Source organism: Mustela nigripes, chromosome 2 (genome assembly GCF_022355385.1).
Source record: "Mustela nigripes isolate SB6536 chromosome 2, MUSNIG.SB6536, whole genome shotgun sequence".
Lineage (NCBI taxonomy): Eukaryota > Metazoa > Chordata > Mammalia > Carnivora > Mustelidae > Mustela > Mustela nigripes.
The window spans coordinates 115,121,226-115,138,541 of record NC_081558.1 but is presented as its reverse complement, the minus strand read 5'-3'; the positions used below and the strand labels follow the sequence as shown (position 1 = coordinate 115,138,541).

Below are 17,316 nucleotides of genomic sequence, written 5' to 3'. Positions count from 1 at the left end.
GGGCTGGTTCTGCTCGAGTCCTGGGAACTCTGCGTGGGAGGGAGTTTGGGAGTGCGGCCCAAATGCCACCTCCATCCTGTGCCGTGGGATGCCAGGAAGTTGTCGTTACGCTGCTCCAGAGCCCGAGCTGCTGAGCGCCCTTCTGTTGATCTGTCTCTTCCCCCAGCCTCCTCTTGACACCGGCCCAACTGAAATCCTGCTTTGGGGGAGGCTCAGGGGGAGCATGGGGACAGAGGACGAGAATGGGGGCCTCCTCTCTCCATCGACTGAATGGAGCCTAAGATGGTGGGCGATGTGGCTGGAGGTAAGGGGACAAGCTGGAGCGTCCCGGCTGCAGCCGAGCTCGCAGGGAAGTGCCTGCTTGCGGCAGCTTCCCCAGGCCCGGCTTCCCCTGAAGTGTGGAGTCGGCCACACCGTCCAGGCCGGATTTATGCTTAACCCAGGGCCAACTGTGTGGCAGCAAGGAGGGTCGAGGACAGAGCTTTCCGTCTCCTCACTTCTTGTGGGGACAGTGTGAGAAAGGGGTGAGCCAGTGCCGGCACCTGTGGAGGAAGAGGGGCGAGGGAAAGAGCGAGCTTAGGGAGAAGCCCCGGAGAGGCTGGACTTGGGGAGAAGCGTGAGGAGGAGCGGGAGAACAATGACACACCAACCCCTGCGCCGCCTGTTTCCTGAAATACTAGCAGGACAGTCGCCCTACACCACCCACTCGGCTCTGCCCCACCCCACCACCCTAGCGGCTTCTCGCGCCCCTTCCTCAACGGAGCGGCCCGCACCAAAAAGTAAATCAATATTAAGTTTCAAGAAGAAAAAAATCGTAGTCTTAGCGCTGTTTACCCACTTCCTTCGAAAAGGCGTGTGGTGTGACCTGTTGCTGCGAGAGGGGATACAAAGGTTTCTCAGTGGCTGGCAGGCAGGCTGTGGGAGCCGCCTCCCCCTCCCTCCTTCCCCCTCCTCCCCCTGCCTCCCCCGCGCGGCCTGCAGCGCGGCAGGCCCCGCCCCCTTTCATGCAAAACCCGGCGGCGAGGCTGGGCTCGAGTGGAGGAGCCGCCGCGCGCTGATTGGTCGCTGGAAACCCATTTATTCCCTGACAGCCCCCATCACATGGATGGTTGTCTATTAACTTGTTCAAAAAAGTATCAGGAGTTGTCAAGGCAGAGAAGAGAGTGTTTGCAAAAGGGGGAAAGTAGTTTGCTGCCTCTTTAAGACTAGGACTGAGAGAAAGAAGAGGAGAGAGAAAGAAAGGGAGAGAAGTTTGAGCCCCAGGCTTAAGCCTTTCCAAAAAATAATAATAACAATCATCGGCGGCGGCAGGATCGGCCAGAAGAGGAGGGAAGCGCTTTTTTTGATCCTGATTCCAGTTTGCTTCTCTCTCTCTTTTCTTCCCCCAAATTATTCTTCGCCTGATTTTTCTCGTGGAGCCCTGCGCTCCCGACACCCCCGCCCGCCTCCCCTCCTCCTCTCCCCCCGCCCGCGGGCCCCCCAAAGTCCCGGCCGGGCCGAGGGTCGGCGGCCGCCGGCGGGCCGGGCCCGCGCACAGCGCCCGCATGTACAACATGATGGAGACGGAGCTGAAGCCGCCGGGCCCGCAGCAAACTTCGGGGGGGCGGCGGCGGCGGCGGCGGCGGCAACTCCACCGCGGCGGCGGCGGGCGGCAACCAGAAGAACAGCCCGGACCGTGTCAAGCGGCCCATGAACGCCTTCATGGTGTGGTCCCGCGGGCAGCGGCGCAAGATGGCCCAGGAGAACCCCAAGATGCACAACTCGGAGATCAGCAAACGCCTGGGCGCCGAGTGGAAACTTTTGTCGGAGACGGAGAAGCGGCCGTTCATCGACGAGGCCAAGCGGCTGCGAGCGCTACACATGAAGGAGCACCCGGATTATAAATACCGGCCCCGGCGGAAAACCAAGACGCTCATGAAGAAGGATAAGTACACGCTGCCCGGCGGGCTGCTGGCCCCGGGCGGCAACAGCATGGCGAGCGGGGTCGGGGTGGGCGCCGGCCTCGGCGCGGGCGTGAACCAGCGCATGGACAGCTACGCGCACATGAACGGCTGGAGCAACGGCAGCTACAGCATGATGCAGGACCAACTGGGCTACCCGCAGCACCCGGGCCTCAACGCACACGGCGCCGCGCAGATGCAGCCCATGCACCGCTACGACGTAAGCGCACTGCAGTACAACTCCATGACCAGCTCGCAGACCTACATGAACGGCTCGCCCACATACAGCATGTCCTACTCGCAACAGGGCACCCCCGGCATGGCGCTTGGCTCCATGGGCTCGGTGGTCAAGTCCGAGGCCAGCTCCAGCCCCCCTGTGGTTACCTCTTCCTCCCACTCCAGGGCGCCCTGCCAGGCCGGGGACCTCCGGGACATGATCAGCATGTACCTCCCCGGCGCCGAGGTGCCGGAGCCCGCCGCCCCCAGCAGACTTCACATGTCCCAGCACTACCAGAGCGGCCCGGTGCCCGGCACGGCCATTAACGGCACACTGCCCCTCTCGCACATGTGAGGGCCGGACAGTGAACTAGAGGGGGGGAGAAATTTTCAAAGAAAAACGAGAGAAATGGGGAGGAGAGTAAGGAACAGCAAGGAGAAAAACCCGGAACCCCCAAAAAAAAAAAAAAAAAAAAAAAAAAAAAATCATCACCCGCAGCAAATGACAGCTGCAAAAGAGAACACCAATCCCATCCACACTCACGAAAAAACCGCGATGCCGACGAGAAAACTTTTATGAGAGATCCTGGACTTCTTTTTGGGGGACTATTTTTGTACAGAGAAAACCAGGGGGGGTGGGGCGGGCGAGGGAATGGACCTTGTATAGATCTGGAGGGAAAAAAACTACGCAAAACTTTTTAAAAGTTCTAGTGATACGGTAGGAGCTTTGCAGAAAGTTTGCAAAAGTCTTTACCAATAATATTTAGAGCTAGTCTCCAAGCGACGAAAAAAAAATGTTTTAATATTTGCAAGCAACTTTTGTACAGTATTTATGGAGATAAACATGGCAATCAAAATGTCCATTGTTTATAAGCTGAGAATTTGCCAATATTTTTCAAGGAGAGGCTTCTTGCTGAATTTTGATTCTGCAGCTGAAATTTAGGACAGTTGCAAACGTGGAAAGAAGAAAAATATTCAGATTTGGACATTTTAATTGTTTAAAAATTGTACAAAAGGAAAAATTAGAATAAGTACTGGCAAAACCATCTCCGTGGTCTTCTTTAAAGGGGAAAAAGTTTTAGATTGTACTAAATTTTTTTTTAACTTACTGTTAAAAGCAAAAATGGCCATACAGGTTGACTTCGTTGGTAATTTATAATAGCTTTTGTTTCCCAACTTTCCATTTTGTTCAGATAAAAAAAAAACATGAAATTACTGTGTTTGAAATATTTTCTTATGGTTTGTAATATTTCTGTAAATTTATTGTGATATTTTAAGGTCCCCCCCCTCCTTTATTTTCCGTAGTTGTATTTTAAAGATTCGGCTCTGTATTACTTGAATCAGTCTGCCGAGAATCCATGTATATATTTGAACTAATAACCATCCTTATAACAGGTACATTTTCAACTTAAGTTTTTACTCCATTATGCACAGTTTGAGATAAATAAATTTTTGAAATATGGACACTGAAATTATGCTTGAGTCTTTCATTTATTTGGATAACACTGATTATACATGACTGCTCGGGGTATATACTGTGCTCAGCCAAGAAAGCAAGATACCGAAAACCTTGATATTCTAGTCCAGTATCGTGTGTTAATGTTAATTGCAACAAATAAATGTCTGAATGATTAATTGAATAAGTACTCTCAAAAAATTGAAATGCTTGTGTCATTTCTAAAATAGAAATTAGAGACATATATTGTAAGTCCACCCCTCCTTCTCTAAGCAGCATGAATAAGCATGATGGGGACTTATACTTAAAACTGATTTATGCCACTTGTTGCCAGAAAGGAGTCAATTCTGAAAATTTTCATGTAGCTCAGCAGATGGGGTATTGAGCCAAATCAGAACCAGGTTGTCTGGTTTTGTTTTCGTTTTCCTCAATGCACAATGGCCCTTTGGAAACCTGGTTATAGGGGGAAATGATGCTTGTATCAGAATAATTGCAAACTAGACTTGCAAAGTGCTCATCTGCTGGGTGGGTGTTTGGGTTACTTCAGCCCTGCTATTGTTTGAGAGGAAACAAGTGGTTTGCTTTTCTTTGTTCCTTGACTTCATAAACTTTCTCCTCTACATTTTCCTGTTTAGGGGCAAGGGAAAGCAAAAAGCATCTTAAAAAGTCCCCAGACTTATGGCTATTTTTTATTATTATTATTTATTTTCTTTTTTCCTCTCTCTCCCTCCACGAATTCCATTTCTTAAATTGGCAGCGCGGGTCCAAGCCTGTAGTCCCAAATCGGATATCTCTGCAGCTGATAACAAGCAAAAGAGAAGCCAGGCAACAGCCATATTAAAGAAGAAAACAATCAACTCTGAGGTAGATATTTTACTTTGTCCGGTCTAATCACATTTGGAGATGATTATGCTTTTGATCTGTTAACCGTGTTTTACTACGGTAGTAGAGGAGTAGGGGGAGGGGAAAGGGGTGGGGAAACAAGATTGGATTTGTTGTTTTCTTTTGCCCTAGGAAAGGTAAAGAAAGACTATAGTTGTCCTCAGTGGGAGCGGAAAAGTTGGGGAATCACCAATGGTCTTTGAATTAGCGATGTTTCTACATCACAACCGACCCGCGCTTTGGCGCAGCCGGAGAATCTGTAAGACCGATTCAGGGACTTTTCTTCCTAATTTACTGCTTACCTCGCGCAACTTCCCCCACCAAAGGGGACCAGGAACCACGAGTCAGGCATTCTTAAGAGCGTGGGTTGCTACCCACAATTTCAAGAGCTTGTTGTGCCAACTTGGTACAACTTTGGAGAAGTTGGAATCCGGCAGCGCCTTCCACCCTTGAGTAAAATACCGGCTGCAGCCACTAAGTTAGCTCAACCCGTTGGTTTGCACTTTCTCGTTTTCCAGGAAAAGTATTTCTCGTGGTGTTGCTGATGTTAGTTCTGGGATCAGCTGGAGATACTCTCATATTTTCTGTATTTTTATTTCATGTGGATTGCTTTATTTTTGGTGCGTGTTGGTTGTCACTTATTTCTTTAAAAAAAATCATTTTTAGGGTAAAGGACAATTACTATGCCAGATCCCAATTCTAAGCGAGGCATTTCCCCCCCTAATTAATGCAGAGACTCTAAAAGAATTTCCCCCGGCCTGGCCAGCCATTGTAATGCATATACGGATTATTCACGTGGTAATGAGCACATTCGCCAGTTCTTGCTCACACATACGAATAAAAGAAACTTTGAATAAAGATCCAAATGATCTTGCTGGGGGGTGGGGAGGATATTCCCGGAATTTGAGCCAATCAACTATATGGAGTGTATATATTTGAAAAAAATAGAGATATATTAGAAATATGTATAGGGTTTAGAGTAATTGCAGTGCATTGGGCTCCCTTAGGGGGGAAAAAAAAAAGCCCAAAGGATCAGACTAAAAAAAGCAACAACTTTCTGGCAAAATGCTCAAGTTCAAATATTTTGCAAGAGGGAAGAGAGCAATTTTAGGAAGTTGAACTAATTTTGAGTGATTGTCACTGTCTGCCTAAAACAAGAGAACTCCCATTTTCCCTCCTATCCCTCCGTATCCCCTCCCTAAATGAAAGCCAAATTATTTTGCTCGCAAATACAAATTCTTTTGATAAACTGCATTTGAGGAAAATGTCATATAGTTCATCGTTACTTGATTGGGCTAAATGATTCCCCAAGATGTGTAGTTTCATGACTAGATTGATATTGAACATACAGTATTTTACTTATAATAAGATTTTCAAGAAGGGGGTAAATCCATAAACTTGCCCAGAGATGGTTATCTCTCAGTGCTGAAGTTAGTTGTTGAGTAGTGTTCGGTTCCTTCCTTGGGATATAATTCTGCTCACTAAAACCATTCAATTTCCAGTCAAAGGAGTGAATTTAATGTTTTGTTAACCTTATACATAGAAAGGAAATGTGTAGAAGGATGAGATTATAGTTTGTTCCCTCTGCAATTTTTTTCTTTCCCCGCACCCCCGCCTCCTACTTTAAATAAAGAGCGTTAAAATATTTTGCTGAGCTGTAGTAGATTAGCAAGGTTTCTTGCCAATGCTGGGAAGCTGGTATTACAGACGGTCCCAGGGGAAAATGGCTCACATTAACCACTAAATGAATATTTGACAAGGGCTCATTCGGAGGTATTATTACTATAAACGTGTCCCTACTGGACTTTTCCAGGGTCAAAGAGCAACGCTTCAATTAATTATTTAGTCTGCTAGTAGATTTGGTTGTAATAGCTGTACTTATTTCTAGAACCGACACATTCTTACAGTAGGAAATCTCAGGAGAATCTTCTCCATCAGCCATGCCTTGGATTGAAATACACACAGAGCCCTGGCATTCTAAAGCTGACTTTTTCATAAAACCTTTTCCTCGACTGAGAGTTGGGGGGATTATAGTTTCTTTTTCTATTTCATTTGCTGTCTTTGTTTTAAAAGAAGAAAAGAAAAAAAACACAAGAACATAATAAGTTACCTTAGATTCTACATCATGTCTGGAGAGGTCTTTTAGGGCTTTGCAGTTTGGGGAGAGTGGGGTGGGGATTTATTTATAACCTTTGCCTTTTCTAAGTGGAGATGTCCCAGGCGTTCAGAGACTCAGGCAGATTCTGAATTTAGAAAGGGCACATATTGCTGTTTGCCAATAAAATTCAGGTTTTAAAATGGAGCGCTCCATAGGCTAAGTACTTGGAGTTCTAACAGTCTTAGAGTAAATTGGGGTACAAAGTAGTTCCTCCTTCCCTCCCCACCTATTGGTTTGAACATTTCCAGGTGTAGTGGGGGGGGGGGGTGGCGGGCAAGTGTTCCCTTTCTACTCTGTCGTCATAAGTTCCTCCGTGGCCCTGGGTGAAATGGTAAGGGAATGATTTTGAGAGTAAGATTCCTTGACAATAATATAAGGTGAATGAATAAGAGATAAGCGGCAAGGGGTGAGGAGACGGGATGCAGTAATTACAAACCCAATTCATTCAGCTTTTCAGAACTTTTGTTGTGGGAGCTCCATTGACGGGTTTTGAGCCGCTGGTTTTCTCACATTAAAAAGAACTGATCAGCGCCTCAGGGGGACAAGAAATACCGCTTAACTGCATAGTGATTGGGTCTTCATTTAGAACCCTTACAAGAAGAAATTTAAACAGTGCCTTTGTGTGCACAGGTTTACTTTTCAACTGCTAACAGTTTATAGCTAACTGCTTTGAGATTGAAGTTGGACTGTGGTTTGATCGCCTGCTTGTTGGCACTGCTTATTTATTTATTTATTTATTGTAATGAAAAGAGCTTTTTATATCCTCCTGCCTTTATTTCTTGATCTTGGAGAATTTTGCAAAAACAGTTCCTCATATTTTGCTTTATGGAAGTAGTTTCCTTCACCATAAGCTTTAGGAAGGACTTGAATTAACACTTCTCCAACACTTTCCACCCCATCCCACCCCCATTATTGCCTTAAAATAATTTGCATCTCACTCTTTTTATGCTGCCTTTTCTTGCTTTCAGAAGAGCAAAACCTGCTTTGGACAGCTGCTGGTGAGGTTGAGGATGAGAGTTGATTTATTTATTTTCTTTGCATTTTTGTTTTTGTTTTTTACCTGGAGTTTGGAAGATGTTTGGGTGGATTTCTTTAGGGACCTCATCTGTAAGGTGACTCCCTTAAAGACAGGAGAAGGGGAAGAAACACTTGAACTTTACTGTGAAAATGTGGATAAAATCCAAAGGGTCACAGTCTCTGGAATTCTAGGGGAAGCAGGCTGTGGAAGGAGCTTTTCAAAGACAGAAATTGTCTAAACCAGAGAATTCATTTGGTATCTCTCATAGTTATTTTCTATTAAAAACTTCCCTGGAAACCGGCTTCTGGTATCACCCAGGAAGACTTGTAACTGCTGTTCCTTCTCACAATGCTGTCCAGTTTTACAATTCTTGTTTTCAGTTTTTATGTTTTGCTTCTGTAGCCTTAAGGAAAGAATGGACTTGACTTTCTTATCCCAACTGTAAGACTTCTCTGGGAGCAGTTACTGTAACTGCTATGCTATCACAAGGCCAAGATTTCCTGTGGCAGAGAGCTCTCTTTCTGTATGCAGGTCTAGATGGAGTTTATTTTATATTTTGGTGTAATGGTTATATTTCACTCAGTTTCTCTTCAAAAGCAAATAGAACGTCCTCTCGTTTCAGGACGCAGAGATATTTGCTGCTTCTGGGCTTTCGGACTTGAGAGGCTTGCTCTACTTTGCAAAGAAGTGTCAGGTGGTTTAAAAGCTTCAAGGAGTCCTTCGTTACATTACCCTCGTCTGCCTGCGTGCACAGAATGAAGTGTGCACTGTTAGTAAAGATTTCGGCGCTTTGAACTATCATTTGCCTTCCTCCTCTGGGCTTCCATGCGGGGCGCGACGCAGGGCCAGAAGCGCGCGGGTCTCACACCCGCCCGCTCTGGGGAGCCTGCCGGAGCCGGCGCGGTAGCGGAGGCGCGGGCAGATGGAAGGTGAGGCGGGCGAGCGCCGGCCGGGGACCTGACGTCACTGTGGCCCTAGCCCCCACGGGGCTCCCTGGGAAGGTGCTGCGTAGGGCTCGAGTTTTCTCCTCCCGGACCCTTCCAAAAACGGCCCGATTTCCTCTCTGAGCCCTGGATGGTCCCAGGTCGCGCCCGTCTGGAATCCCTCCCGAGGTTTCAGGCCCTTGCTTCTCCAGAGTTCTCTACCTCCTGCACCCCAGCCCTAGCCCTCTCCATGTTGACCTCGTGACCCCAAAGATGGTTCTAAGCCCCAAACTTCCCCAATCAGAGATTGTTCGACTGGAGTCCTGCTTTCTTCTGGCCTCTCACCCCAGGCCTTTACTTTTAAAGAGGCTGTTTGTCCTTGTTTGGTGCCAAGGCTCAGCATTAGTAATCACGTTCTTAGTACTTCCTGAAGCCAGAGGCAGTGGATTGGCGAGTCTGGTGGTGGGGGGGGGAGAACTACAGGAGCGATTTGGGCTTCCGGAAATTTTGGGCCCCTCCATGATCAGAGTATGCAGGAATGGAGAATGCATCCATTTTCCATTTGTAAAATAGGGATAATACCTCTTTACCTGGCAGAAGATGAGTACCAAGCCACTGACACAAAATAGGATTAATTGATAGCTATTACTTTTCTTACTGTCCAGCGGAATTAGGGGTAGTCCCATTTTGGACTCTTTCGGGTCCCCTTTCTGGTCTTCGGAGGTGAGATTAGCCTTGTTCAGACCACTGTGCTTCCTTTGCCAATTCTCTTCCTGGCTTGGTGTTGGCCTGGGAAGTTATCCGGCAAACTTGCCATCCCCCGGGCATCTTCCTGAAGGGAGGGAGACCTGCATTCTGGGCAGGAGCTGCCCCCACCCTCAGAAGGCAGAAAAATAATTACTGTATTAAAAGGAGCGATGAATTCTTCCCAAGGGTTCTTATCGCTGGCGGCCAGGCCAGAAGAGGGACTGCGCCCCCACCCCCACCTCGTGACGTCAGGGTCTGCAGGGATGAAATGATTCGTTTGAGTGTTCCAGAAAGGGCAATCCCTACACTTGCAGGGTGAGGCCAGTGGAGCGGTCCCCATCCCCACTACCCAGCGCCAGCTTTTGAGGCTGCGAAGGCTCCTGTCCCCCAGAGCATAAGCAAACACAGGAATAAGCCAGTCGTAAGCACGTAGACAGTCACACACGCAATACCCATCACCGCACCACCCAAGCTCACAGGCAAGCCCTTCTGTGTGCGCCTGTGTAATTTGATTTGCTAGCTAGAGCTTGTTGTGAGGTCTGAATGAGTTGGGGTTTTTTGTCGTTGTTTTGTTTTATGCTTGTTTTGTTTTGAGACACTGGACAGATCACACCAAAAGCCTTTACAAAGTACACTGTAGCTTTATTCTATTTGGCTCTACATAAGTTTCAGCAGTGGGTTAAGAATTCGACTTCCAGGAGTCTTCTGGTTCTCTACAGAATCATAGTTAGGACAGTTGCGTCTGGCTTGCCATTGCTCTGCCATTTCCATTTTTCTCTGTCGCCCACTACTCCTAATGATTCCTGTAGCATTTCGTAGTCATTTTAGAAGTGAGAAAGTATCGCGGAGAGAACTCCTTGGAAGAGTTATTTTAAATGTAGACAAGAGGAAAGACGTTGGGTTTGCGGACTCTGTAAAATGGATAGAATTATTCGTTGGTTGAAAGCACCTCGGCATTTCCAGAAGGTGTACTTCCCCAAGTTTTCTTTACAAATCAATGTAATTCACTGAATGCCTGTCTGGTGGGAGGGGTCCTGGAAACTAGACCTGGTTTTGATGATATTGGTCCAGGATCTAACAGACTAATGATTTACTGAGAATTAGCCAGTATTTCACATGCAGTCAATTCAGTATCACCTCGCATCCAGGGCGACTTACTATCACACTGAACAGTTCAAATCTGGGTTATTGCATAACATTACAGTTTAATCAGTCTGAAATACTAAGTGGCAAGTATGTCTTCTCCTGCTCAAAGTCTTCTTCCCTTTCTTTGTTTCCCCCTTCTTTCCACCTCCAGGGAAAATATCTTAAAATCAAGTTTTCCTTGTGAGAGTTTGTTTACCCCAACTTCTGTTAAACTAGACGAACACTCTCTCATCAGCTTTCTAAACACTCTCTCATCAGCTTTGTGAAATGGTGCAAAAACATCTTGGAATCTAAGATGGCAAAATAAACCTGAGCATATGGGGGGAAGACTTCGTTGTTAGGAAATAGATTTAAATGTTTAGCTCACACTTCAGCCTTGATGCCTCCCTTACTACCCTCTCTTGCCTCTCTCACTGCCTGCCCCTGGCTCTTGGGTACCCACCTCTATTAGCAAGCTGCTTCACCGGCATAAATTATGAATGCATTTCAAGCCGGCCCTTTTGATAAGATAAATCAGGGCTTTTCTCTTTTGCATGTTTCTGCTTTCATTCCTATTGAAACTTCCTGGCCATGCTGCAGTGTCTTTCTACAAACTTACTATCCCCATATAAACTGTGGAGGTATGTTTTTAATAGGGAGAATCAGGTAATCTTTTTTCAAGAAGCTTTACAAGTTAAGGATACAAAATATTTCATGGTTACTTGTGTGAGCTTCCAAATTAGCTGCATATAAAGTATTTTAAGGTTTTTTTTTTTTGTTTTTTTTTTTTTTTTTTGCTGTCACTGGCTGGCAATACTCATTTTGTGTGTGTGTTGGTTTGAAAAGCAGGAAGAAATGTAATGAATTGAGTGCTGTCAGAGATGTCTTCTGTTTGAACAATCTGCGATGGGCTGAATGGCAGGGACTCCCTCATCCAGTGCAGGTGCAGTAGAGCTGGGGAAGGGGGGAGGGGGGCTCCCTCTGTTCAGTCAAAAAGCACCATTCTCCACAATAGACCACACACTGACAGCCAGCGTGACATCAACTCACACTTTCATACTTTTCCCCCCATCCATAGTTCTGAGTTCACAAAGTGGCCATACAGTAGCCTTGGTTAGGTTCCTTTAATGAACATTTTGTGGCTCCTATGACCAACATTGAAATCTGCTCGGCCCTGGGAGGAACAAATAGATTTTTAATCGTGAGTTCCAAATCAAAATGTAACGCTATAGATATTTAAAGTTAGCTGGTCTGTCCACCTCTCTCCTAATGCCAATGCCTTCAACAGCCCCCAGAGGGTAGGAAAACTCTTGAGTTAAAAGTTCTTCTAAGAGCGACTTAGGTTCCAAGATGCTGTTTGCTGATGTCCCAAGAGAGACCAAACGGGAAAAGAGAAGGCACGGATTTCATGTATTTATTTAAATCTAAAAGGACCTCTAGTATTTTATTATGTTGCGTGAGAGGGTTAATCCTTCAAATGGACAGACATTAATCTTGTGGAGTGGAGTCTGTCTGCTTTTGAATCGGTTTTACTGGGGAGAGGGGTGGCAGATAGAGAAGGGAGTTAGGAAAGGCAGCAACTGTTTCAAAACTCTGGACAAAGATGCGACCACCCTTTGGCTGTCCCACCGCTGCAAGGGCTGGACCTTCCGACGATTTCATTTCGCATTTGTTTAAACTCCGGCCTTGGTGCCTCGAGTTTCGAATGGAATTGTCCAAGGAGGGAACGCTACTAGAGAAACTAGAGAAACTATTCCCTTCTTCCCGCCACCCCCACCCGGTTCCTATTCCTCTCCGCTCCCACCCCCTTCGCCAACTCACAGTCTGGGATCCGAACACTTAGTAGAAAGAGGGAGGGGCAAGGAAAGAGCTGTGCGGCGAGTACTGTTCCCTCGGCGCCGCCGCAGCGCGGGGCGCGATCCCAACCGCCCTGTCACTGCCTGATTTCCCTCTGTGCCGGGACTGAAGCGTCGCGCCGAGGAAAATTGATCCCTGTTTGCTTATTTTAAAAAACCATGTAGCCGTACAGGTTTTCATCATGGCAACAAAAAAAATCAACTTTCTAGCTCTCGGAGCAAAACCTTTATCATTCGCCTAAACATTGTTCAGTAGGTGGGGATGGGAATAGACAGACCTCCCAGGGCAGCGGGCACCGCATTCCACACACACACACCCCTCCCACCTCGCGCATGGAGGCAGAGTCCAGGGTCCGGCGGGGGCAGGGCAAGGGGATTTGGTGTGCAGGGCGAATAAAGGCCAAGTTCTTTAAAACCTAAAACACAGGGAGAGATGGGTCTTACCATCTCTTTGGAGTCCTTCGCTTGTGAGTGCAACGAGTTGTCGGGTGGCCTGCGTTAAGTATGCCTGCGGCGCCTACTAAAGTCTGGGCCTAGGAAGAGAGTCATCTCCCTCCTCTCGACCCACTGCCCGCCGCTACTTGATAGCTGCCGCGTCTTCTGGCGGGTTACACACCCACAATTAATCTTTCTTATTAAAGCCTCCATTCTGTACCCAAGGGGCGACTCAAACCTATTTAGATTTCCTTGGTTGGCTGCACAAATTTAAGTGGGCAAAGAGTTATAAACCTAATAACAGAAGGCGAGAGAGAGTGATTTGAGTAGAGAAAACGCAAGATTCACTAGGGGTGTAAGGACGCTGCGGGCCTTGCCTGCCCCAGGCACCTGCCTTGGGGTGCACGCCAGGCTCTGGGAAAGGCAGAGAACCTCCCGCACACACACCTAACGCAACATCCGCACACACACCTACACCCTTACCCTTTCGCTCACAGGTACACTTTCACTGAGATTGCCTCTTCCGGAATTCTTCTAAACCCCTCCCAGAAAGGCGGCATTCTCAGAGCATCCCAAACCAGGGAACTTCCAGAGAACCGGGGAAGGTTTGCACTGTTCGGGATTAATTGAGAATAATTAACACTGGAGACCGTTAATCACCACTTTGCTGCTCTCTCCCTCCTTTCGGGTCTGCGGCGACTGCCTCTCTCGCTCCGGCTGCCTGCGCGGGTGGGTTCGCTGGTGAAAGTGAAGACGTCGCGGTAGCTGTCACCCAGTTCGGCTGTACTTTTTTAAACGCTCGCATATTGTTTGATTACTAATTCGAGTTAATATGATCTTTATGGCAACATAACAGTGGATAATTGGCCTTTTTTTCTGAACAACAATGTAAATCACAATCGCTTTATTATTTAATAACGTCAAACGCTTCGTTGGATTGGCCCCGACCGAGAAGACCTTTTCTTTCTAGACAGTGTTGTGGAGGAAGAACAATGAAGATCTAATTGTGGAGATTTCATAAGTTGGCTCCCGTAAATGAACAGCTTAGATATGGAAGTTCCAGCAGATGTGGGCACTATTCGCCGTAGAAACTCTACCCCCACCCCCCATACACACAGCCCAAACACTCTATTGGAGGTTTTTTGTGGTGATGGTGGTCCTCAGATCCTAGCAACCACCTAAATCTTCCAGTAGCAATTAGAGCTTTTTATCGGGCTTGCTCTTCAGCCCTTTATATTACCGAGTTAGCATTAAGGCATTGAGTCCACACAGCAAATTAGCGCAACTCCCAAAGAGCCACAACCACTAATGCTCCCCTTCGGTCACTTTGGTTGTTGGACATCGAGAGTACCTGCCTGGGGCTTTTTTAAAAGTCTTATTTTGTTTTGATTTTTGAAACGGATTCACCCGAGCAGTGTCTTGGAATATACTTGTTTCAGGCGAGTTTTGCAAGAGACACAAGCCATTATTTTGCAAATGCCTGGGAAGAGCAGATGAAACCTACAGACCCCTCAAATGCAGACGGGCGATGCTTGGAGGGAATGGGTCCCCGCTGCTCGAATGAAAGATTAATCACGTTTGCCCCCAAAGCCTCAATTCTAACGGTTCTCTATCACAGCTTTTGCCGTCGCTGGAGGACCGCTGTCTCTGGGGTCTTAAGACTTCGGAGTCTTTTGCAACTGGAGAACCCCCTACCATTTGTACCATTTGGAATTCGGGTCAAGGAGAGAGACTCCGAGTCTACGACAGGTTTTGTTTTTGCGTTTGCCCGCCTCTCCATTTTATTCAACTTCCACTGCCTGTCGGGAGGCAGAACAATTCGCTCCCTACCCCCTCCCCCCCCCCCCCCCCCCCGGTCCCCGCCTCGCTTCTAAGATAAACAGGAGGTGCGAAATGCTTCGCCTGCACACGCGCCCTCGGGGCCCCTCTCCCCTCACCCCCTGCGCACCGTGCAGCTGTCCTCGGACCAGACCTGGGTGGACACATCCCCCTTCTCTCTTCCCACCCGCATTTTAAAAGCATCACATGGACCGTTCTAGAGTCATGTCCACATTTTCGGCCACCTTCCAATTTCTTTCCGGTTCACTCTCCCCCTTTTCTGAGAACCTAAAAAGTGACAAGGGGAAAAGTCGAGGAATTTAGAGAAGGCAGTGGATTTTCAAAACTTACTCCCACCCCTATCCCCCGCCCTGTTAAAAGTGTATTTTACCACAAGGAGTGCATTAGGAAACTTTCCCTAACAGGAGTTGGGCGCAGTGTTATTCTTCTCCAGGGGCCCGCTGGCCTCCCCGCCCCCGCTGGACAATGCGCGCTTTGAGGCTCGGTGGCCTGCGGGCAGCGGGAGACGGGGGGACTGGGCGGCCTTCCTCCAAGGAGCCCGCAGCTGGGGGAGCGCTGGGCAGGGAGCAGGGCCGGGGAGGCGGGCCACGCAGGAAGAAAAACCATAAAAGTACAATTTTCCTCCCTCCAGCCCTCCACAGAGACAAGCTTTGAGGACTTGGAGGCAGGGTGGCTGGGAGGGGGAGGTGAGAGGTTTTGCGTCTTGTTTCTTTCTTATGTCCCTCCTCCTCCCCATCCAAACATTTTATTTGGGCACAAAATTACGAATCCTAGATTTTCTAATCCCTCGCTCTCATTCTTGGGCACCTGGTCTCTGATTAATGATATCTCAACCCAGATCTTTAACGCTCAGATAGACCCCCGCGCTCTCACCCCCCTGGCTCCAACCGGTCTACTCAATGCCATACCCTTCCCCGCACTCGGGGTGCCGCGCCACGGTAAAAGCTCCCTGCGGGGCACTCTGGGACACCACTTTCTAGTTTGGACTTTTTCACCCAAAGAGAACACCACCAGCCCCCCTTCCAGGCGCCTTCTAGAAGAGGACCTCTGAGTTCAGCAGAGGCCCTCAGAGGGTTACCATATTGATGGAAGCGTTCGTCTGATGTTTTAAAACGTTTACCAAACGGACGCGTCAGGGCCACGTGCTGTGCCTTCGAAACGCCGCGGCGGGCCCTGGCTTTCAGAGGCGCGGAAGCCGGGGCTGGCGAGGAGGGGGAAGCTGAAGCTACTGGCGGGCTTTAGGGGCCCGCGCTGCGCCGCAGGTCTGGCCGCAGCGCTGAGAGAAGCGAATTATCTGGAGCGTGTTTGATCTGGGGCTGCGTAGTCAGCTTCTGCTTTATTTGTTTGTTTGTAATCTCATATTTAGCAAGCTGGGACGGTGGCAGCAAGGGAGAAAGGAAGGAATGGAGGAGGGGGCTACGCGGTAACCACACCCCTTCCTAATGAGTTAATTTCCATATTCGCGCCTCCCGCATCTAGCGCCCTCTTTTTCCGGACGCTACGGTGCTGTTGCGTCTTGCGCAGCGCGGACGCCTCTACTCTGGGCTGAAATGAAAAAGCTCGCGGTGGGAGCAGAAAATTGGTCTATTGATACATTCACTCCGAGTGTTGATCTTGGCATCACCGGCAGCCGGTTATTTCTCCTCCCCGCCCCCCAAGTGGGGAGTACACGGATTGCCCAGGGCTTGCAGACACCCAGGCAGGCAGCAGACAGAAACCGACATCCCTCCCGTTCCCGCGCCTCCAGCTGTCCGACCCCTACGTCCCTTTCTTTTTACTCAACTCCAGATATTTTTTTTTCCCTTCTTCTCTCTCTCTCTCTCTCTCTCTCTCAAAGTTAGGGCAGTGAGAGCCTGTCGGCATTGAAAGGGGACATACAATCCCAAACGAATGAACCAAAAGTGAAAGTTTCAAACTAGACCCTGGTCCTGGTCGAGTAAAACGTGATCCTGCACTCGAGGGAGTGTGCTGGCTCCAGGATGTGTATGTAAGCGAGAGGAGAGAAACTCTGTGAGATGGTGACTGGAGTCTGAGTCGGCTCAAAGTTGTGGCAAGACAGTGAAGTTTTGAAAGAGCCCTGAGCAGGCAGCTCGAGGCGGGCTTCGAGCTGCTTCTAACCTGGATTCCTATACATTCTTGCGGTGATCCTCCTCAGGAAATTGGAGAAACAGACTTTTACAATTGCTCGCCTCCCCCCATCGCCACCACGCCGCCCTCCTGACTTTGCCGCGCTGGCTAGGGCGTGGGGCTCGGGCGCGAGCTCCAAAATAGCTTGCTTGTCAATTGCGAGCTGTAGCAATATCAAAGTGAGCTGTCCCAAGTAACTCTTGTCTAGAAGCTGGGAAGAAGCTTAAGCAGCTCGCTTTAATGATGATTTGTAGCTCGGCGAGGGGCACGGACAGCAAACACCCCGCAGGTGTGTGCCGTAACACCGCCATCCGGACTTGAATGTAGATTACTCTGGCGATCGTTTGATCGGCCCTTTGAAACCCTTTACAATTGCCTGTGACGAACGGCCAGTCTCAGTTTTTCTCTGAATAATGCCTTGAGGGTAAGTCCTCTGGGCTTTTAAAGAGCTCTAGGATTTTTTTTTTTTTTAGAAGAAAAAGAAAAACGTTCGATTTTAGTTTAGACATCGTCAACTTTAAGTCGCTAACAGGCATCACTCAAGCCATTCAATACTTAATGACCGTTACTTTTGCTGTCTTCCCAGAAGCCATA

General features: G+C 48.2%; 1 protein-coding gene and 1 long non-coding RNA gene across 6 annotated transcripts in view; both read left to right on the top strand.

Annotated features, from left to right (window-relative positions):
- The window catches only part of LOC132012016 (uncharacterized), a 129,970-nt gene that overhangs the window by 87,387 nt on the left and 25,267 nt on the right, over positions 1-17,316 (top strand). For all 5 annotated transcript variants that reach the window (XR_009402503.1, XR_009402502.1, XR_009402500.1 and 2 more), the window contains one exon: positions 4,370-4,476. This is a non-coding gene — a long non-coding RNA (uncharacterized LOC132012016). The remainder of the gene's footprint in view (positions 1-4,369; positions 4,477-17,316) is intronic.
- On the top strand, positions 1,367-3,650 carry SOX2 (SRY-box transcription factor 2). The gene is given in 2 exon segments (XM_059391470.1): positions 1,367-1,610; positions 1,612-3,650. Coding segments are annotated over 2 exon segments (966 nt in total). The 5' UTR covers positions 1,367-1,544; the 3' UTR covers positions 2,512-3,650.